The sequence below is a fragment of the Hemiscyllium ocellatum genome, chromosome 7 (genome assembly GCF_020745735.1).
Source record: "Hemiscyllium ocellatum isolate sHemOce1 chromosome 7, sHemOce1.pat.X.cur, whole genome shotgun sequence".
Taxonomy (NCBI): Eukaryota; Metazoa; Chordata; class Chondrichthyes; order Orectolobiformes; family Hemiscylliidae; genus Hemiscyllium; species Hemiscyllium ocellatum.
The window spans coordinates 49,685,839-49,709,684 of record NC_083407.1 but is presented as its reverse complement, the minus strand read 5'-3'; the positions used below and the strand labels follow the sequence as shown (position 1 = coordinate 49,709,684).

General features: G+C 41.9%; 1 protein-coding gene across 4 annotated transcripts in view; it reads left to right on the top strand.

The window, feature by feature from the left end:
• scn1laa (sodium channel, voltage-gated, type I-like, alpha) overlaps positions 1-23,846 on the top strand; it is a 159,968-nt gene that overhangs the window by 78,501 nt on the left and 57,621 nt on the right. For all 4 annotated transcript variants that reach the window (XM_060827175.1, XM_060827176.1, XM_060827174.1 and 1 more), the window contains 2 exons: positions 15,257-15,411; positions 22,201-22,374. In XM_060827175.1, the coding sequence (XP_060683158.1) occupies positions 15,257-15,411; positions 22,201-22,374 (329 nt within the window). The remainder of the gene's footprint in view (positions 1-15,256; positions 15,412-22,200; positions 22,375-23,846) is intronic.

Genomic DNA, 23,846 nt, shown 5'->3' with positions numbered 1-23,846 from the left:
ACACCTATTTCTGGGATGTTTCTTTTATCCTGTAAAATTCACCTTCCATCTTTATTATTTCCCATTATTATTTACTATATCCACCTTCTATCGGGCCAGTGCTCAATTTGTTAACTAGTTTATTTATAGAATTAATAATAGTAACTCTGACTATCTATTTATTTATCTATACATAGCTTTTTCTTATACTCTAATTTTTCACTCCTTTAATGTTTTAGTTATTCTTGGCTTTTTTAATATTTTGTCCAGTCTTCTGACCTGCCAACCACCTTTGTGCATTTTATCTTTACATTTAATGCTATCTTTATTTTCTTTCAATTAACCATAGATTGTGAATCCTCTCATCAGATTTTGTCTTTTTCATTGGAATATTTCTAAGTGTGTATTCTGAAGTTCCTTCAAATGTTTGTCACTGTATCTCTGTTGACATATTTCTTAAGCTAATTTACCAATTCACCTTATATGGCTCTGCACTCATGCCTTCATAATTGCCCTTATTTAATTTTAAAATACTAGTTTTGGATCTACTCTTTTCTCCCTCAAATTGAATGTAAAATTAATTCATGTTAAGCTCACTGTTGCCTATGGGCGATTAAATTCTAAAGCACCAAGAGCTGATAATATTTGTTAATTTTTAAATCTTAAGAAGTTGTTGCCTGTGTATTACACTCAGGAAAGGCTGAAGTATTTCATACTGAATATTAGTGAAAATTTTTGACTGTATTCTACAGGTTGTCACAACTAGATTTTTAATCAATTATTTTCACCATTTTATGTTTAAGCTCTTATTTGCATATTTTTGCCATGATCTGCACAATACTGTAAAATTTTCATTTTCAATAAAATATTGTATAAGAGATATAGTTAAATTTTGTGTATTATCATGCGGCAAATCATCACTGCCAAATTCAGCCAAATGATAATAATTCAAACTGACTGTAACTCTATTTTGTAAGATGAACACATTTAAATTTAAATAAGTGTTTAAATCTTAAAATTATCCAGTATTAAACCTAATATTTTGTAGATTGTTACAAAAAGTACAAATTTAGAGACATTGATCTTCAATTTGTCATTTGTTATTAACTTCAGAAAATATTTTGTTTAGCTCCAAATGATAGTTATTGTTGAACTTGCATTTAGTATATATTTGATATTTAAAAATGTTATTGTTCATAAACCTCATTGACAAGAGACATTTGATCATTTTGGCTGTAATTGTAAAGATTATGATAGAAGAGAAAGATGACATTATATACTATCAGTAGTTTTCTCAGCTAAGATGCTATGCCTGTTCATGTCATTACTTATATGTTTCAGTTGACCTACTTTTGCAGTGATGCAGAAAGTGTCATATTTCATAGTGTCTAGCGATAACTTGAGGTGAACAACATTACTGATTGTAAAATACAATGGATAATTGTAATGATGGAACTTGAACAATTGAAAACATAAATATGAGGAAATGCTTAGTTAACTTGTAAAATAAACCACGGTGAAAATAATAAAGCAAACAGTAGTTGAAATACCTCAAGGAAAAAGCAACCAATTCCAGAAAACTCACTTCTATGTTTCAATCTTTCCATCGATAATAATTGTAATTGTATATGCATATTGGATTTATCTGACAGGTTTTGATTCATCTCAGATGGTGAGTCAGTCATTCATGGGAAACTGTTACGGGAACCATTTTCTGTCTAAGTTGGGGTAAAGTTGTTATAGAATTTGGTTTGACAATTACTGGACAAAACTGGAACATTGGAAAGATGATGACAGCTTCAGAATGAACCAGTAGTTTTAATCCTCTAATAACTGTGAATTAGCACCTTAGAAGCTATGCAGAGGACTGCATAAAGGAGGTTGGGAAAGAATGAGAAGCAAGCTGAAAGATGACTTTTTTTTGTATGGCTATTAGTTCTACATTCTATTTGACTATATGGTCTTACATACAGTAATTAAAGTTTTTTTTGTTTTTTTTGTGGTGCTTGGGCATAATTTATTACCCAGTCCTAACTGCCATGAGTGCAGTTAGGGGCAAGTATATTTCTGTGGGAATCACATGTAGGCCAGACCAGTGATTGTCTTGACTCAAGGGCATTTGCAAACTAGATGGGTTTTTATAACAGTCACTGCATGTTATCATTAGACATATTTTTTATTACAGATTTTTATTAAATTTCACCATCTGTCATGGTAGGATTCAAGCCCATTACAGCAGAATATTACCCTGTTTTTCTAAATTACTAGCTACCGTTACCATTATGTCACCACCATGTGACTTTTATTATATTGCTTTGTCTTTTGGTCATTATTTTGACAGAAAGGATTTTGGGAAAATAGCTTTTTTTAAATGCTGTGTTTGAAAATATAGTGCATTGGTGCAGGATTTCTAAAAGAAAAACACTTTGAGGAAAGCTGTTGATATTTGAATGAGCATTCTGTTTCCTTTTAAGGAATGTAAATCCACTGTTGATAATTTTAAAAAAACACCCCACACCTATTGTGAACATCTTAATCAGCCTGTTCAGACATGTTATGACACATATCTGGGGCACATGGAACTCGAACCATGGCATATCTGCTCAAGTGAGCACCTCTGGTGTTTTGTTCTCTTATCTGATCTTCAGAAATTTCGAAAGGCACTCAAATGAAAAAGTGTTTGAGCTTCTTGGTGTGATACAGGTACCCAATCCAAGTCTCATTTGCTAAAAATAAAGTGGGTAGAACTATTGCAATATAGAGTTTCTGTTTGGTAGGCAGACACATTCCTAGATTCTTCATTCCCAGATTGATTTTTAAAATCTGCGATTGTCTACACTTACATTCAGTATAGACAGCTCAAGAGTGTACTACTCAAACATTGAAGCATAGAAAACAGGAGCAGAAGTAGACCATTCAGCCACTTGAGCCTGCTTCACCATTCATTATGATCATGACTGATCATCCAGCTCAACAGCTTATTTCTGCTTTTTCCCAACATCCTTTGATCTTCTTAGTCCCAAGTGCTATATCTAGCTCATTCTTGAAATCATACAATGTTTTAGCTTTGACTACTCTCTGAGGTAGCAAATTCCACAGATTCACCATTGTTTGGTGAAGAGTTTTGCTTCATTTCAGTATTAAATAGTTTTCTCTGTACCCTTAGACTGTGACCCCGGTTCTGGACTCCCACACCATCTGGAATATCCTTGCTGCACCTACCCTGTTTACTCCTGTTAGAATTTTATAGGTTGCTATGAGACCCCGCTTATTCTTCTAAACTCCAGTGGATATAATCATAACTGAACCTGTCCTCATATGCCAGTCACACCAGCCCAGGGGTCCATCTGGTAAACCTTTACTGCACTCCCTCTTTAGAAAGGGCGTCCTTCTTCAGATAAAGAGATCAAACCTGCACACAATATTCCAGATGTGATCTCACCAAGACATTGTACAATTACAGCAAGACATTTCTGCTCCTATACTCAAATACTCTCACTACAAAGGCCAACATACCATTTGCCTCCTCTACCACCCGCGTGCTTATCTTCAGCAACTGATGTACGAAGACACCCAAGTCTCCTTGCATATTTCCCTCTCTCAGTTTATAGCTGTTCAGATAATAATCTACTTTCCCGTGTTTACTGTCAAAATGGATAATATCACATTTATCCTCATTATACTGCATCTGCCATTCACTTATCCACTCACCCAGCTTATCCAAGTTACATTGGAGTATCTCTGCTTCCTCCTCAATGTTCACCCTCACACCATTAAGATAAGTAAATCTATCCACTGCTGACAGGCCCTGAAATGACAGGCTCAAGTTAGGGCTTTCTTGGTACAGACTGGAGCAATGCTTCAAATTTCCTCTTGCTGAACAAAGGCCTCAATGTCTTTTATGTGGAAGATAAGTCCTTGCTAGATTGTGTGTTTGTCTTAGAATCAGCATTCAGTGCACAGTCATGGGCAACCATGAAATGAAGAAGTATACCATTGGAGACCTTGCCTGGAAGGGTGTCAGATTGAACAGCTTTCCATTAATACAATATCAACTTCTGATGTCAGGATGAACAATTGAGAGCATTGGATAACTTAGGCAGAGCAAAACAGAACACGTCAAAGAGAGCTGACATAAGCATGGAAATGGATCAGAATTGGAAGCTGGACAATGTCACAATTCAATAAGGGTGCTTGAGAGACAACAGAATACTCTGAAAGTGTTAGCCTTACATCAGTAGAAGAGAAAATGCTAGTAAAGGATGCGAATAATGGATATTTTTGATAACAGGGATCTAATTGGGCACAGTCGGCATGGATTTGCAAATAGGAAATCATAGTCGATAAGTCTGGCACTGGAAAAGCACAGCAGGTCAGGCAACATCTGAGGAGCAGGAGAGTTGACATTTTGGGTACGAACCCTACATCAGGAATGTGGTGGGTGGGAACGGCATTGAAAGATAAATAGAAGGATAGGGATGGGGCTGGGGGAAGGTAGCTGGGAAGGAGATAGGTAAATGGAGATGGGGGATGATCGTAATATGTTAGAATGGAGTTGGAGCAAATAGGTGGGAAGGAATTTGGACAGGGAAGACAGTTCAAGAGGGCGGTGCTGAGTTGGAGGGTTGGATCTGGGATGAGGTGGAGAGAAGGGACATGAGAAAAATGGTGAAATTGATGTTGATGCTGTGTGGTTGGAAGGCCCAAAGGCAGAAGATGAGACATTCTTCCTGCAGGTGTTGGGTGGCTTCACATTGGTGGTGGAGGAGGGCTAGGACTTGTATGTCCTTAGCACTGTGGGAGGGAGAGTTGAAGTGGTCAGTCACAGGGCAATGGGGTTGTTTGGTGCATATGTCCCAGAGATGTTCCCTGAAATGTTCCAGGAGTTGGCATCCTATCTCCTCAGTATAAAGGAGACCACATCGAGGGCAATGGACACGGTAGATGAGGTGTTTGGATGTGCATGAAAATCTCTGCCAGATGTGGAAGGATCTTTTGGAGCCTTGGACGGAGGTAGGAAATCATGTTTGACAAATCTATTGGAGTTGGTTGAAAATGCTACAAAATTGTTGGGAGTTGGTGCATGTACATTTTGATTTTTAGCCTTTTGATGAGGTATCACACAGAAGATTGGTTATCAAAATTAAAGTACATGAGATAGAAGATGATGTGCTGGCATTGATTAATGATTGGCTAACAGGCAGAAAACAGAGCGTAGGAATCAGTAGCTCATTCCCACTTCGGCAGGTTGTGACTAAAGTAGTGCAAAGATCAGAATTTAGGTCCCAGGTGTTCAAAATATATAGTAATGAGTTGGATGTGAGATTAGGGCTGTATAGCACAGTGGTAATGTCCCTACCTCTGAGACAAAAGGCCCAGGTTCAATTCCAGACTCCTCCAGTGGTGTGTCATAACATCTCTGAGCAGATTGTTTAGAAAAATGGGCCTCTTTTAACATGTGGTAGTGTCCCTACCTCTGAGCCAATAGGCCTGTGTTCAAGTCCAGCTGCTCTAGTTGTGTATCATAACATGTCTGAACAGGTTTACATCAAAAGAAAAGCTTTGACGTTGAATAAGGGCTCCTGTGTTACAGTGGTAGTGCCCTATCTCTGAGCTAGGAGGCCCAGTTTCAAATTCTAGCTTCTCCAGTGGTGTGTAATAACATCTCTTAACAGGTTGATTCAAAAAATATCTCTAGACATGGGAACCAAATGAAGTGTTTCAAAATTTGCTGTTGATACATAGCTGAGCAGGAATATGTTGTGACAAAGATATAAAGCAAATTCATATAGATTTGGACAGCCTTATTGAATGGGTCAGAACATCGAAAATAGAATATTATGTGGAAAAATATGAGGCTACCACTTTGGTAGGAAGGACAGGTGTGCAGAGTATTCCGAAGATGGCAAATATTTGGAAAATACAAATGGACTGAGGTGTCCTTGTCAGTAAGTCACTGAAGTAAACAGGCAGGAGGTGAAGACAAATTTAACCTATCCCCACTTCACCACCCTGTCCCACCACCCCCTTTATCTGCAGCTCCCCCTACACCCACTCCAGTCCTGAAGAAGGGTAAAACCCGAAACATTGACTTCTCCACCTCTTGATGCTGCCTGGCTTGCTGTGTTCTTTCAACCTCCTGCCTGTCTACTTTGGAGTCCAGCATCTGCAATCTTTTTGTCACCAAGTCAGTCACTGAAAGAACCATGCAGGTGCTGTAAGCTATTGGGAAGACTAATTGAATGTTTGTCTTAATTCTAAAAGGATTTGAGTGCAGGAGTGGTGAAGTCTTGTTTCCATTATATAGAAGCTTAGAAAGATTGTACCTGGAGTAGTGTGTGCATTTTTGGTCTCCTCACTCCAGGATGGATATTATTACCTTTGAGGGAGTATAACTGATGTTCACCAAATTTGATCCTGGGATGTGGAAATGTTCTATGAAATGAGACTGGGAAAATTGGCGCTGTATTTCATATACAGGTTTGAAGAATGAGATGTGATCTCATTGAAGCCTACCAAATACTTAAATACAAAACAAAATAAAACAGAGGAGGCTCTGTCTACAGCATAAAAGATACAATTTTCCAACCCCTTTCAATTCTGGAGAAAACACATCTCGGACTTGAAACCTCAAATTCTGTTTCTCTCTCCACAGATGCTAACAGACCTGCTCAGTTTCTCCAGCAGTTTCTGTGTTGTCCCTGCCTCAGCTCATCTATTTTTTTGTTACCTTTATATTTGACCATGCCAACTCACTTCTGGCTGGTCCTTCACATTCTTTTATAAAGTCATGCAAAACCTGAAATTGTGTTTTCAGATATCAGTTTACGCACAATTCATATAGAGTCATAGTCATAGAGTCATAGAGATGTACAGCCCAGAAACAGACCCTTCGGTCCAACCCGTCCATGCCGACTAGATATCCCAACCCAATCTAGTCCCATCTGCCAGCACTTGGCACCTCCCTTCAAACCCCAACTATTCATATACCCATCCAGATGCCTTTAAATGTTGCAATTGTACCAGCCTCCACCACTTCCTCTGGCAGCTCGCTCCATATATGTACCACCCTCTGTGTGAAAATGTTGCCCTTTAGGTCTCTTTTATATCTTTTGCCTCTCACCATAAACATATGCCCTCTAGTTCTGGACTCCCCATCCAAGGGAAAAAGCTTTGTCTATTTATCCTATCCATGCCCCTCATGATTTTATAAGCCTCTATAAAGTCACCCCTCAGCCTCCAACGCTCCAGGGAAAACAGCCCTAGCCTATTAACCTCTCCCAATAGCTCAAATCCTCCAACCCTGGCAACATCCTTGTAAGTCTTTTCTGAACCCTTTCAAGTTTCACAACATCTTTCCGATAGGAAGGAGACCAGAATTGCACACACTATTCAACATTCGCCTAACCAATGTCCTGGACAGCTGCAACATGACCTCCCAACTCCTGTACTCAATACTCTGACCAATATAGGAAAGCATACCAAACGCCTTCTTCACTATCCTACCTGCCTGAGACTCCACTTTCAAGGAGCTATGAACCTGCACTCCAAGGTCTCTTTGTTCAGCAACACTCCTGAGGATCTTAGCATTAAAATGTATGTCCTTCTAAGATTTGCTTTCCCAAAATGCAGCACCTCAGATTTATCTAAATTAAACTCCATCTGCCACTTCTTCTGCCCATTGGCCCATCTGATTAAGATCTCGTTGTTACCTGAGGTAACCCTCTTCGCTGTTCAGTACACCTCCAATTTTGGTGTCATTAGTAAACTTACTAACTATACCTCTTATGCTCAGACCCAAATCATTTATGTAAATGATGAAAAGTAGTGGATCCAGTACTGATCCTTATGGCACTTCACTGGTCACAGACCTCCAATCTGAAAAACAACCCTCCACCACCACCCTCTGTCTTCTACCTTTGAGCCAGTTCTGTATTCAAATGGCGAGTTTTCTCTGTATTCCATGAGATTTAACCTTGCCCACCAGTCTCTCATAAGGAACCTTGTCGAACGCCTTACTGAAGTCCATATAGATCACACCTACCACTCTGCTCTCATCAATTCTCTTTATTACTCTTCAAAAAACTCAATCAAGTTTATGAGACATGATTTCCCACGCATAAAGCCATGTTGACTATCCCTAATCAGTCCTTGCCTTTCCAAATACATGTACATCCTGTCCCTCAGGATTCCCTCCAACAACTTGCCCACCACCAACATCAGGTTCACTGGTCCATAGTTCCCTGGCTTGTCCTTACCACCCTTCTTAAACAGTAGCACCACATTAGCCAGCCTCCAGTCTTCCGGCACCTCACCTGTAATTATCGATGATACAGATATCTCAGTAAGAGGCCCAGCAATCACTTCTCTAGCTTCCCACAGAGTTCTAGGGTACACCTGATCAGGTCCTGGGGATTTATCCTCTTTTATGCATATCAAGACATCCAGCACTTCCTCCTCTGTAATATGGATATTTTTCAAGATGTCACCATCTTTTTCCCTACATTCTATATTTTCCATGTCCTTTTCCACAGTAAATGTGTTGCATGAGATCTAACCTTGCTCACCAGTCTCCTATGGGGAACGTGGTCGTATAACCAACTAAAATTTGTGTCCTCGTTATTTTAACAAAAATATTTATTTGAAATGGGTCAGTACAACCTCAGAAATACCAGAGAGGAATTTCAGATTTCTGTTCTGAAATCCTTGAAGGACATTTCACGCGCTGTTTGATTTACTTACATGAATCTAAATAGTCATCAATTGCCCTCGAATAATTGGTAAGCTCTGAATGTCTTATTTGCGCATTCCAAAAATGGGTGAAATATGGAAGACATCTGTCTCAGTTATGCTACGCATACTTGTAAAATATTTACAACAATGATCTGGTTACCACTTATCAAGTGAAATATGGGTGCAGTTGTATATCTAGCAAGGAAAAAGTTGATTAATTATAGTAATGCATAAACAGACATGCAAGCAACATGGAAAATCAAGCAAAGATCAGTCAAAAATAATATGTATTTATTGCATTAAGTTTGAAGTTGAATATATATTGTTCATTTTTATTTAAAATTGGTTGCACCTTTGAATTCAATATGATTCATTTAATATTAGCTCTTTGGAGCAGCTGCCACTTCAAGATTGGTTGTTGAAGGCATTTTGATGTATTTTGAAGACATGGAAATACATTTAAAGTAAAAAGTAAAGATCTGTGCAGATATGTAGGTTTTTTAAACCTGTAATTTTGCATTCCTTATTCATGTAATAGTGAAGGAAGACAGATCTGATCTGTATCCTTCACATGTTTTTCAAAGAACAGTATGCATTGTATGTATTAAAAGTTAAAGCAATATTCTGTTTCTTTTTTTTAACAAGAAAAACTGCCACTGAAGTTAAGAATTGTAAAATGAGGGGAATATGCAAACTGCAGCTGTGCACAATGTACAGACAACAAATATTCCTTCAACTGTAATGTATTGCAGTTGAATAAGAACATAAAATGATGAAAATACTTAAGAGATCAGGCAGCATCCATGGAGAGTAAAAAGTAAAAAATGAGGTCTGCAGATGCTGGAGATCACAGCTGCAAATGTGTTGCTGGTCAAAGCACAGCAGGTTAGGCAGCATCTCAGGAATAGAGAATTCGACGTTTCGAGCATAAGCCCTTCATCAGGAATAAGAGAGAGAGAGCCAAGCAGGCTGAGATAAAAGGTAGGGAGGAGGGACTAGGGGGAGGGCGATGGAGGTGGGATAGGTGGAAGGAGGTCAAGGTGAGGGTGATAGGCCGGAGTGGAGTGGGGGCGGAGAGGTCAGGAAGAGGATTGCAGGTTAGGAGGGCGGTGCTGAGTTGAGGGAACCGACTGAGACAAGGTGGGGGGAGGGGACATCAACCGACTCAACCTGTCCACCCCTCTCACCCACTCCAACCTCTCACCCTCAGAACGTGCAGCCCTCCACTCCCTCCGCTCCAATCCCAACCTCACCATCAAACCCGCAGACAAGGGAGGCGCGGTGGTAGTTTGGCGCACTGACCTGTACACCGCTGAAGCCAAACGCCAGCTCGCGGACGCCTCCTCTTATCGCCCCCTTGACCACGACCCCACCTCCCACCACCAAACCATCATCTCCCAGACCATCCAGGACCTCATCACCTCAGGGGATCTCCCATCCACCGCCTCCAACCTCATAGTCCCACAACCCCGCACCGCCCGTTTCTACCTCCTGCCCAAAATCCACAAACCTGCCTGCCCCGGCCGACCCATTGTCTCAGCCTGCTCCTGCCCCACCGAACTCATCTCCCAATACCTCGACACGGTCCTGTCCCCTTTAGTCCAAGAACTCCCCACCTACGTTCGGGACACCACCCACGCCCTCCACCTCCTCCAGGATTTTCGCTTCCCCGGTCCCCAACGCCTTATTTTCACTATGGACATCCAGTCCCTGTACACCTCCATCCCCCATCACGAAGGACTCAAAGCCCTCCGCTTCTTCCTTTCCCGCCGCACTAACCAGTACCCTTCCACTGACACCCTCCTTCGACTGACTGAACTGGTCCTCACCCTGAATAACTTCTCTTTTCAATCCTCCCACTTCCTCCAAACTAAAGGAGTTGCCATGGGCACCCGCATGGGCCCCAGCTATGCCTGCCTCTTCGTAGGATATGTGGAACAGTCCATCTTCCGCAACTACACTGGCACCACCCCCCACCTTTCCTCCGCTACATCGATGACTGTATCGGCGCTGCCTCGTGCTCCCACGAGGAGGTTGAACAGTTCATCAACTTTACTAACACCTTCCATCCCGACCTGAAATTCACCTGGACTGTCTCAGACTCCTCCCTCCCCTTCCTAGACCTTTCCATTTCTATCTCGGGCGACCGACTCAACACAGACATCTATTATAAACCGACTGACTCCCACAGCTACCTGGACTACACCTCCTCCCACCCTGCCCCCTGTAAAAACGCCATCCCATATTCCCAATTCCTTCGTCTCCGCCGCATCTGCTCCAGGAGGACCAATTCCAACACCGCACAACCCAGATGGCCTCCTTCTTCAAGGACCGCAGATTCCCCCCAGACGTGATCGACGATGCCCTCCACCGCATCTCCTCCACTTCCCGCTCCTCCGCCCTTGAGCCCCGCTCCTCCAACCGCCACCAAGACAGAACCCCACTGGTTCTCACCTACCACCCCACCAACCTGCGCATACAACGTATTATCCGCCACCATTTCCGCCACCTCCAAACGGACCCCACCACCAAGGATATATTTCCCTCCCCTCCCCTATCAGCGTTCCGCAAGGACCACTCCCTTCGTGACTCCCTTGTCAGATCCACACCCCCCACCAACCCAACCTCCACCCCCGGCACCTTCCCCTGCAACCGCAGGAAATGTAAAACTTGCGCCCACACCTCCACACTCACTTCCCTCCAAGGCCCCAAGGGATCCTTCCATATCCGCCACAAGTTCACCTGTACCTCCACACACATCATCTATTGCATCCGCTGCACCCGATGTGGCCTCCTCTATATTGGTGAGACAGGCCGCTTACTTGCGGAACGCTTCAGAGAACACCTCTGGGCCGCCCGAACCAACCAACCCAATCACCCCGTGGCTCAACACTTTAACTCCCCCTCCCACTCCACCGAGGACATGCAGGTCCTTGGACTCCTCCACCGGCAGAACACAACTACACGACGGCTGGAGGAGGAGCGCCTCATCTTCCGCCTGGGAACCCTCCAACCACAAGGTATGAATTCAGATTTCTCCAGCTTCCTCATTTCCCCTCCCCCCACCTTGTCTCAGTCGGTTCCCTCAACTCAGCACCGCCCTCCTAACCTGCAATCCTCTTCCTGACCTCTCCGCCCCCACTCCACTCCGGCCTATCACCCTCACCTTGACCTCCTTCCACCTATCCCACCTCCATCGCCCCTCCCCCTAGTCCCTCCTCCCTACCTTTTATCTCAGCCTGCTTGGCTCTCTCTCTCTTATTCCTGATGAAGGGCTTATGCTCGAAACGTCGAATTCTCTATTCCTGAGATGCTGCCTAACCTGCTGTGCTTTGACCAGCAACACATTTGCAGCATCCATGGAGAGGTCAACTAAGTTCATGTTTCAGGTCAATTACCTTCTGTTAGAACTTGAAGGAATTATAGATTTAACAGTTTAAAAGAAAGCACAGACCCAGGGAAAAAGCAAGAGGAAAAAGCGAAAAGGTGGGTCCGTAATGAGGCTGAGGGTAGGAGTGCTTAAATAATGAAGAGTTGATGATGCAAGAAAAAATGTGTACAAATTTAAAAATCACACAACACCAGGTTAAAGTCCAATAGGTTTATTTGGAAGCACCAGCTTTTGGAGCGCTGCTCCATCATCAGTTGATTGTGGAGTATAAGATCACAAGACACAGAATTTCTGGTAAAAGTTTACAGTGTGATGCCACTGAAATTATACATTGAAAAAGAGCTGGATTGTTTGTTAAGTCTCTCATCTGTTGGAATGGCCATGTTGGTTTCAGTTCTTTCATATGTAAATCCCAGAACTTTTTTTAAAGTTACATTCTCAACTGCCATGTCGTCTCAGATAATGCATTGAAGGTGTGAGGTGCCCTGTGCCCCAGTGTTCAGACTGATTCTATTTCTACAAAAGGGATTTACATAATCTTACATGCATTCATGCAATTTTTGAGCAAAATAAAATGTAATTCTGCAAGTACAAATTCACCTCACAAACTTCTATGTTTGTGTGTGTTGGGGAGGGGTGGATGAGGCAGGAGGCAATGAGTGTCTGTGAGAGACAGTGTGTATGTGTATGTGTGTGAGTGCAAAGGGGTATAAGTCTTTGAGAGGGTGTGTGTGTGTGTGTGTGTGTGTGAGAGAGAGAGAGAAGGAGGGAGGGTGCAGTGGGGTCACATGTGGTGTAACATGAACCCAAGATCTTGGTTGAGGCCATCCCCATGATTACAAACTTGGCTATATGCCCCATAGACCACTTTGCGTTATTGCCTGTCCCAAAGTCCACCTTGGAGGATGGTCACCCGAAGGTCCAAGGTCGAATGTCCTGGACCACTGAAGATTTCTCTGACTGGGAGGGAACACTCGTGTCTGTTGCATGTTGTGTGGTGTTCATTCATCTGTTGCCGTAACCTCTCCTCAGTCTTGGCAATGTACCGTGCCTCAGGGCATCCTTGCCTGCAGCATATGAGATAGACAATGTTGGCCAAGTCACAACTGCTAATCTCTGAGCACCATCCCACAAGTCATTGCTTTATCCTCAAACATAACATTTTCACCTTTGACAACCAGTTCTTCATCCAGACACATGGAACAGCCATGGGGACCAAATTTGCACCCCAATATGCCAACATTTTCATGCACAGGTTCGAACAAGACTTCATCTCTACACAGGACCTCCAACCATCACTATACATCAGATATGTTGACAACATTTTCTTCCTCTGGACCCACAGCGAGGAGTCACTGAAACAACGACATAGTGATGTCAATGAGTTTCACCCCCTCATCAAACTCACCATGGACTACTCTTTAGTATCTGTCTCATTCTTGGACACATCTCCATCAAGGGTGGGCACCTCAGTACCTCACTCTACAGCAAACCCACAGAGAACCTCACGATGCTGCACTTCTCCAGGTTCCACCCAAAGCATGTTAAAATAGCCGTCTCCTATGGACAAGCCCTACGTATGCACAGGGTCTGTTCAGATGAGGAGGAATGGGACTGGAACATGGAAGTACTGAAGGACGCCCTCATAAGTACGAGGTACAATGCTCAACTCTTGAACTGCCAGTTCTGACATGCCACAGCGAGAAACTGTAATGACCACCTCAGGAGACAGACACGAGCTGCAACCAACAGGGTACCCTTCATTGTCCAGTACTTCCCAGAAGCTGAAAAACTGCACCATGTTCTTCGCAGCCTGCAACACATTATCAATGAGGATGAGCACTTCACCAAGACCTTCTCCACACCTCCACAGCTCGCCTTTAAACAACCACCAAACCTCAAACAGATCATCATTTGTAGCAAACTGCCCGGCTTTCAGGACAACACCATGCAACTGTGTCATGGCAGATGCTGCAAAACATGTCAGCATGTTGACACGGATGCCACCATTCCACGTGGGGACACCACCCACCATGCACGTGGCAGGTACTCGTGTGACTCGGCCAACATTGTCTCCATCATACTGCTGCAGGTAAGGATGCCCTGAGGCATGATACATTGGCGAGACCGAGCAGAGGTCATGGCAACACATGAATGGACACTATACAACAATCACCAGACAGGAGTGTTCCCTCCCAGTCGGAGAACACTTCAGCGGTCTAGGGCTTTCAACCTCGGACCTTCAGGTGACCATTCTCCAAGCGCGCATGCACACACACATAAGTTTGTGGGGTGAATTTGTACTTGCAGAATTATATTTTATTTTGCTCAAAAACTTCATGAATCTATGTAAGATACTGTAAATCTCTTTTTTAGAAATAGAATCTGTCTGAACATTGGGGCACAGACAGCCTCACACAGGGCACCTCACACCTTCAATGCATTATCTGGGTCGACATAGCACCTGTTGTTAAAGTTCACTTGAGAATGTAACTTTCAAAGAAAAAGTTCTGGGATTTACATATGAAAGAACTGAAACCATCATGGCCATTCTAAAAGATGTGAGACTTAACAATCCAGGACTTTTTCAATCTATAATTTCAGTTGCATCACACTGTAAACCTTTGCTAGAAATACTGTGTCTTACGATCTTATACTCCACAACCACCTGATAAAGGAGCAACGGACTGAAAGCTAGTGCTTCCAAATAAACCTGTTGGACTATAACCTGGTGTTGTGTGATTTTAACCTCGTACACTCCAGTCCAACACCAGCACCTCCAATTCAGAAAAAATGTGAGTTGCAATCAAACAATAAATAAAAGTTGGGTTAGAAAAAAGGCACTAATGATAATTGCAGAGCTATACCTGTTCCTTCTCCAAACAAAATTAAGAAGAATGAGTATGTTTGAAGATGTTCAATCAGTATACAGATTGAAAGGTTATAAAGATCCTAACTGAACATTAAGCTTCACTGGGCATGCATAGAATGCTGCGGAGGGGCTGGAGAATTAAAGTGATAAGTGGCCAGAGCTCAAAACCACGCTTATGGTCTGAATGAAGGTGTTCGTCAAATATCTTCTTTCCTTGCAGGAAATATAGTTGCTAAGTTTAATAGGCCTGTCATGGACATTATTTTTTATCCTATTTTCAGGATGTGTACAAAAATTCCCATACTGCTATGTCAACATACAAGAAGGCAGAGGTAAATCATGGTGGAACCTCCGGAAGACTTGCTACAGAATAGTAGAACACAATTGGTTTGAAACATTCATTATTTTCATGATTCTTCTCAGCAGCGGTGCCCTGGTGAGTATGATGTTATACCAGACAATTTAAATTCTTTTTTCACAGTTAGGATTGTAGCAGCTTATATTTACGGTTGTGAGGAAAGTTATGTGCGTTTAAAAAAAACTGTTATATTGCTCCTTTCTGACAGAAATAGCCATTGAAATTGAGAATTGCAAAACTGAAATAGTCTATAATTACATCTGTGCGCAATATTCATAACTATGCATATTTCCTCGGCCAAAACATAACATGACCGATGGGGAAAATTGGGAATAAAAGCAGAAAATGCTGGATACATTCAGTATGCTGGCAATATCTATAGGGAGAGAAACTCTTAGTGGATTGAATTTTCCTCGTCCTCTGGTATCAACCCTGGTATAGGATAATGAGAAGCAAGAAAAATAGGAGGGAAGATGAGGGGAGACCGTTGATCCACTTCCAGCACTGGGAATGTTTTGCAAGGGTGAATGGTGAAGACAATCAACTGCCTGATCCATGGAGGCGTAGGCTACTTACAGTGAAGGCCTGAATTTTGGGAAATTCTGTCACAAAGCCAGATGTTTACAATTGGCCAATGAGAAAGTTCCCTCTGGTCTCACAGCTGGCAAGCCTATTTGGTCCAGATTTTGCATTCTAAATTGGAAGAAATTATAGAATCATCGAGATATACAGCACGGAAACAGACCCTTCAGTCCAACTCATCCATGCCAACCTGATGTCCTCGATAAATCTAATCCCATTTGCTAGCATTTGGCCCATATCCCTCAAAATTCTTCCTATTCAGATACCTATCCAGATGCCTTTTAAAAATTTGAGTTGTACCAACCTTCAACTCTTTCTTTTGGAGTTCATTCCATACATGCTCCACTCTCTGCATGAAAAAAATTGCCGTTTAGGTCCCTTTTAAATCATTCCCCTCTCACCCTAAACCTATGCCCTGTAGTTTTGGACTCCTCCACCCCAGGGAAAAGACGTAGTCTTATTTATTCTATCCATGCCTCTCATGATTTTATAAATTTCTCTTAGGTCACTCATCAGCCTCCAAAACTTCAGGGAAAATAGCCCCAGCCTATTTAGCCTCTCCCTATAGCTCAAACCCTCCATCCCTGGCAACCTCCTGGTAAATCTTTTCTGAACTCTTTTAAGTTGTACAGCAACCTTCCTATAACAGGGAGACCAGAGTTGTATACTGTATTCCAGTGGTGGCCTAACCAATGTACTGTACAGCCACATGAGATCCCAACTCCTATACTCAGTGCACTGACCAATAATGACAAGCATACCAAATGCCTTCTTCATTATCCTATTTACCTACGGCTCCACTTCCGAGGAAATATAAACTTGCACTCCAAAGTCTGTTTGTTCCTCAATACTCCCCAGAACCTTACCATTAAGGTATAGTCCTGCCCTAATTTGCCTTTCCAAAATGCAGCACCTCACATTTATCTAAATTCAACTCCATCTGCCACTCCTTGGCCCATTGGCCCATCTGATCAAGGTCCTGTTGTACTCTGGAGTAACCTTCTTTTCTGTCCACTACATCTTCAATTTTGGTGTCGTCTACAAACGTACGAACCATACCTCCTATGTTCACATCCAAATCATTTGTATAAATGACAAGAAGTAGTAGATCCAGCACCGATCCTTGTAGCACACCACTGGTCACAGGCCTCCAGTCTGAAAAGCAAACCTCTGCCATCATCCTCTGTCTTCTACCTTTGAGCAAGTTCTCTATTCAAATAGCCAGTTCTCCCTGCATGCCATGTGAGAGAACTTTGCTAACCAGTCTACTATGAGGAACCGTGTCGAATGCCTTACTGAAGTTCATATGGATCACATCCACCACTGCCTTCATCAATTCTTTTTGTTATTTCTTCTAAAAACTCAATCAAGCTCATTAAACAAGATTTTAAAGAATAATTAAAGTTTTTAAACAATTGTCCTCTGGGGAAGGTAGGAAAAGGGAGAAATATCAAAAATGTCATAAATATGATTAAGTGCAGAGTGATTAATTGACCAAAAGGATGATGGTACAATGGGAAACAAAAGGACCATTAATAAATACTAGATTAAAAAATATTGGAAGCGGGGACATCTCAAGAGGAAAGCAGATCTCTTCCCAGTATGTCTTCACTAAGAAATTGCAATTAAAGTATTCTCACCTTGACAGTTAGATAAATCAAATCATTCAACACATCAAATCTGATTTAAATTAAAACTGATAACTTGCTGCACAGTAGAACTAATGTCTTATTTTTAGAGTTCCAATGTCAAAAAGAGAAGACAAAAAATAAATAATGATGAGCTACTTAGCTTAACATCTGTCATTGGGAAAATGTTAGATTCTGTTATAAAGGATATAACAGCGAGTATCTTGGAATAAAAGTAATGTTGCCATTGTCCTACTAACTAGACCGTAGGGCTTCTCCTTCATGAGAGAGAGAGAGAGAGAGAGAGAGAGAAAGAAAGAGAAAAAACTGGTGGTGGCTTAACTGAAGTTGCAAAGGAGAGGCCATTGTGGTAACCTCAGTCAGTGCAGAAATTGAACCCAAACTGTTAGCATTTTTTTGTATTGCAACAAGCCATCCAGCTTGTATGGAATGGCTTCATCGAGGAGAAATTGTGCCTGAAAGACTTATGAGAATTCTTTGAAGAGGTAGCAAGCAGAGTAGATAAAGCTGCAACACAGAGTATAATATATTTGCATTTTCAATAGGCATATGATAAAATACCATACATTAGGCTACTTAATAAGATAAGAACCCACAATGTTGAAGGGAGTACATTAGGATGGATAGATTATTGACTGAAAAATACAAGGCTCAGAGTTAGAATAAGGGGGAGCATTTTCAGCATGCTGAGGTGCTGGCTCATTAGCATATAGTCAGGAAAGAGTTGACCTGGGAGTCCTCAGTATTGACTCTGGACCCCTGAAGTTTCACTGCTACCAGGTTAAAAATTGGCAAGGCAACTTACTGCTGATTACCATGTAACATTCTCCCCTAATGAATGAATCAGTACTTTTCTATGTTGAACCATACTTGGAGGAAGCACTGAGGGTGGCGAGGATGCAAAATGTGATCTGGACAGAGGATTTCAATATCCACCACAATGAGTGGCTTGTCAGCAGTACTACTGATCAAACTGATTGAGTTCTAAAAGACATAGCTGCTAGAATGGTTCTGCAGCAGATAGTGAGGGAAACAACAAGGGAGAAAATCATTCTTGACCTCATCCTTCCCAATTTGCTGGCTGCAGATACGTTTGTCCGTAACAATATTGGTAAGAGTGACCACCACGCAATCCTATGAAGATGAAATCCAGTCTTGACGTTCAGAATATGCTCCATCATGTTGTGTGATAGTATCACTGTGCTAAATGGACAAACTTCGAACAGATCTAACAATTCAAGACTGGGCATCAATGAGGCACTGTGTACAATCATCAGCAGCAGAATTCTGTTCCAGCCCAAAGTGCAACCTCATGGCCTGGCATATCGTCTATTCAACTGTTAACATCAAGCCAGGGGATTAACTCTGGTTCAGTGGAGAGTGCAGGAGGGCATGTCAAGTGCAACATCAGGCATACATCAAAATGAGCTGTCTACCTGGTGAAGCCACCAAACAACACTACTTGTATGCTTAACAGTATAGGATAGACAGAGTTAAGCATTCCCACAACCAATTGGTCAGATCTAACCTCTGCAGTCCTGCCACATCGTCGTGAAAGGTGGTAGACAGTTAACGCACTGGAGGAGGAGGCTCTACAAATATTCCCATTCTCAATGATGGAAGAGATCAACACATAAGTGCAAAAAGTAATACTGAAGTATTCACAGCAGTCTTCAGCCAGATGTGCTGATCAGATGATCCATCTCGGCTTCTTCCAGTGGTCTCCAGCATCCTAGATACCAATCTTCTGTCAATTTGATATACTTCTATGATAACAAGAAACAGTTGAAGGCATTGGATACTCCAAAGCCTAATGGTCCTGACAGCATTCTGGTATTAGTATTGAAGGTTTGTGCTTCAGAACTTGTCACTCCCTAGCCAAGCTATTCCTGTACAGTTACACAAAAAGCAGGTCAAATCCAACCCGGCCAATTATCGCCCTATCAGTCTAGTAACATGAGTAAGGTGATGAAAATTGTCATCAACAGTGCTGTCAAATCACATTTGCTCAGTAATAACCAGCTGTTTGACACCCAGTTTGAGTTCTGCCAGGGCCACTCAGCTCCTGACCTCTTTAAGCATTGATTCAAGCATGGAAAAATGTTGGTGAATTCCAGAGGTGAGGTGAGAGTAATAGCCCTAGATGTCATGGTCACATTCGACTTAGTGTGGCATCAAGGAGCCCTGGCAAGACTGGAATCAATGGGTATCAGGGACAAACACTCTGCTGGTTGGAATCATGCCTAGCAAATAGGAACATGGTTGTTGTTGTTGAAGGTCAGTCATCTCGGCTGCAGGACATCTCTGCAGGAGTTCCTCAGGACAGTATTTTAGGCCAAACAATTTTCAGCTGCTTCTTCAATCATCTTACCACCAGTGTAAGGCTGAAGTGGGATGTTTGCCAATGATTGCATAATGTTCCACAGCATTCACAGAAACAGTACATATTGTAACAAGATCTGCATAATATCCAAACTTGGGCCAACAGGTAGCAAGTAACATGTGCACCACAGAAATGCCAGGCTATGACTATCTCCAGTAGAAGTAAAATTAACTTTATTGTCACATGTACTCACAAGAGTACAGTGAAAAGTTACAAGTCACCACTTATGCCATCTTCAAGACCAAGGTACCTAGGTACAGGATCTTAAGTACAAATTCCTAGGGGGAAAGAAATATAAAAATAAAGAAATAGGAAGTCCAGCAACAAATTTAAAAAAATGAAGAAGTAAGAGTTTGGCGTAACGGTCCTTTTGACCCAGACCTCTCTGGGCTTCAACTTGAGGCCAGGAGTGCTGAGAGTCTGAGTCCATACTGAGGCCAGGAGTCTGCACTGGATTTCACCCCAGACATTGTGATGCTGCCTGAGGATGGGAAGTAAAAAGAACAATGAAATCAGGAAAAGAGATAAGAAATAAAAGAAAAAAAGAACAAACTTCGACTCAGGAGTGCAACTCCACTGCCATCTTGAAAGTAATAAGAAACGATCTAACTACCACCCCTTGACATTCAGTGGTGTTACTAACACTCAGTTCCCCACTGTCATCCTGGTGGTTACCGTTGACCAGAATCTCAACTGGACTCGCTGTATACATATAGCGGCTACATGTGCAGGTCAGAAGCTGGGAATACTGTGATGAGTAACTCACCTTCTGTCTCCACAAAGCTTGTCTGCCATCCACAAGGCACAAGTCAGGAGTATGATGGAATACTCCCCACTTGCCTGATTGGATGCAGCTCCAATGACACTCCAAAAACTTGACACCATACAGGACAAAGCAACCCATTTGATTGACACTTCATCCACAAGCATCTAGTCTCTCCACACCATTGCTCAGTCGCAGCAGTGTGTATTATTTACAAGATACACTGCAGAAATTCACCAAAGATCCTTAGACAGAACCTCCAAACCCACAACCACTTCCGTCTAGAAGGACAAGGGCAGCAGATATATGGGAACACTACCAGCACCTGCAAACTCCCCTCCAACCCTGACAGTGGCAGCTCCTTCACTGTCACTGGATCAGAATCCTGGAATTCCCTCCCTATAAGCGCATTGTGGGTCCATCTACAGCATATAGCTTGCAGTAGTTCAATAAGATAGCTCACTGCCACTTTCTCAAGGGCAACTAGGGTTAGGCATTAGAAGTTGGCCAGCCAACAACATACACATTGTACACGTGAATAAGAATAAAAATTAAATCAGAAAGATCACAGAAAGCTGTGGAACAGTTATTTGGATGTCCTCATCCAAATATTACAAATAGCTAGCATCCGTTAATGAGGTAATAGGGAAGGCAAATGGAAAGGTTGGCTTATATTGCAAAGGGAATAGAGTATAAAAGTAGGGAGGTTTTGCTAAATCTGTACAAGGCACCTATCAGGCCGTAGCTGGAATACTGTGAGCAGTTTTCAGCCATTTATCTCAGAAAAGATATACTGGCAGTGGAGGCAATCCAGTGAAGGTTTACTTGGCTGCTACCAGGTATGGAGAGACTGTCATATGACGAGTAGGTGAATAAGTTGGGCTTGTACTCTTTCAAATTTAGAAGAATGTGAGGCAACCTTATTGAAACATGCAGGAAGACTTTGCAAAGTAGATGCAGCAAGATTGTTTCCCTTTCTGTGAGAATCTGAGACCAGAGGGCTTAATGTCAGAATAAGAGATTGTACACTTAACAGAGAGATGAGGAGGAATTTCTTCCTTTCGGAGGTGGTGAATCTATGGAAATCCTTACTGCAGAGAACTGTTGAAGCTGGGTCAGGGCTATATATATTCAAAGCTGAGTTAGACAAACTTCTGATCAGAAAGGAAATTTGGGTTATGGGGGAATTGGGAAAATGGAGTTAAGGATTATCAGATCAGCTATCATCTCATTGAACAGCAAAGCAAACTTGATGAGTGGAATGGTAGCCTTCTGCTCCTACATCTTATGGTCAACCCTACTAGTCAACAGCAAAGTAAAACAGCAGCAACTGTGTCAAGCACTCTGGTCTGAACTAACTCGGCCTGTTAGACTGAGAAAGCTTGTGGTGTTAGTTGGAAACAGAAATAAAGAGGTCAAAAATCTCATGAGCGAATTCAAATTATCTTTTTTTAAAATACTAGTATTTTTACCTCATATCTCACTTTTAGGCATTTGAAGATATTTACATTGAACAAAAACACAACGTCAAGTCAATGCTGGAATATGCTGATAAAATCTTCACCTACATCTTTATTCTGGAAATGCTGCTGAAGTGGGTGGCCTATGGTTTTGTGAAGTATTTCACAAATGCTTGGTGTTGGCTGGATTTCCTCATTGTTGATGTACGTATTCTGAGTTTTTTTTCTGTTGATATCCTATTTCGAGATAACAAACCCAGAGATTTGGTGCATTATATCTGCTACCATATAACTCAGGATTGCTGCATTTAGTGAAAGTTTCTCAGGGATATGGTCATAACTACTGTTCTTAGATTCAATAGATTTTTTGAAATAAAATAGTATTGTTATGTGATAGTGTAGTAGGAAGTTTCTTTCCATGTTCCAGTATCGCTCAGAATGTTCAATGTTGGCACTGGTCCTAAAGCAGATAAGGGTTCACTATTCAACAATGTCACTGACTTTAATAAGTGAAACATCACCTACGAAATAACTTTTGTAATAATCCAGAATAGTACTCAAGTTACTCATTTAAGATAATCTTTTGGACTTCATACATTACCTGTAAACCGTTTATACAAATTCAAAGTCTCTAACTTGTTTTAACTTTATTTTGAATTTTAAGTGTGTGTGTGTGTGTGTGTGTGTGATATAACCAGTGTTTTTTTTTGCTTTCTTTTGGCTCCAAGTCATATTTTGCATTCTTGGCTGAGAATCCAAACATCCATAAATGCGTCAAAACACCCAAGCCCCTTAAAACATTATTACATTGTCAATGCTGGCTCTCTCATCCCTTTTGCCAATTGTAAGCTGTATTTTTACACAAGGTTGAAAGATTTCAAGTGCTTGCAGTTTGTGGTATGAATAGGTTTTGGTGACTGATACTTCTATTTCCCTGTAATAAAATGGCTTTTTTAACACAGGTGAAAAATTATGAATAGATGACTAGTTCTTTTTTCTAAATAAAAGCTTGTTTTGCACACTCCACTGTTACTGGGGAGTTTATTGGTTCTATATAGGTCAGTACGAGTTGGCATGAATCTATGGAATTGAGCAGTGAGGACTCGAAGATATTTTACTATCCGCTACATGATACTTAGATGCAGTTCCACAGGACAAAGTCAGGTATTTTAAACAGCACTCGGCAGCCGCTGTGGCTGCCTCTGGCTTCTTCCTGGGGTTGGCTGGCCTTGATCCACCCCCTTTGTGGGTTTTTTCATAACAATATGTTTACGCAAAAATCAGCATTTTTTTCTGACTCCTGCTAATTGGTCCCCACTACAAATTCTGCTCCCTAGCCACTGACATCGTCCTTCTCCGTGGCAACTTCTTGAGGTTAAACTGAATTTGCTTGTTGCTTAACCTTGAAATAAAATTCTGACTACCTCCTTCCACCTAACCCTGCCTCTGCCTCTGCTGCTAAAACCTCATTCGTGCCCTTTGGCACCACCTCGCTTGACAATTCTAAAGATGCCTGGCTAGCCACCCACTTTCTTCCTTTCATAAACTTAAAGTCATCCAAAGCTTTGCTGCCTGTGTGCTTACTTGAACGAAGTTAATGTATTGTCCCTGTACTAACTGACTAGCAGTGTATCTCAGTACTGACTAGCAGTGTATCTCGGTTAAGCACAATTTTA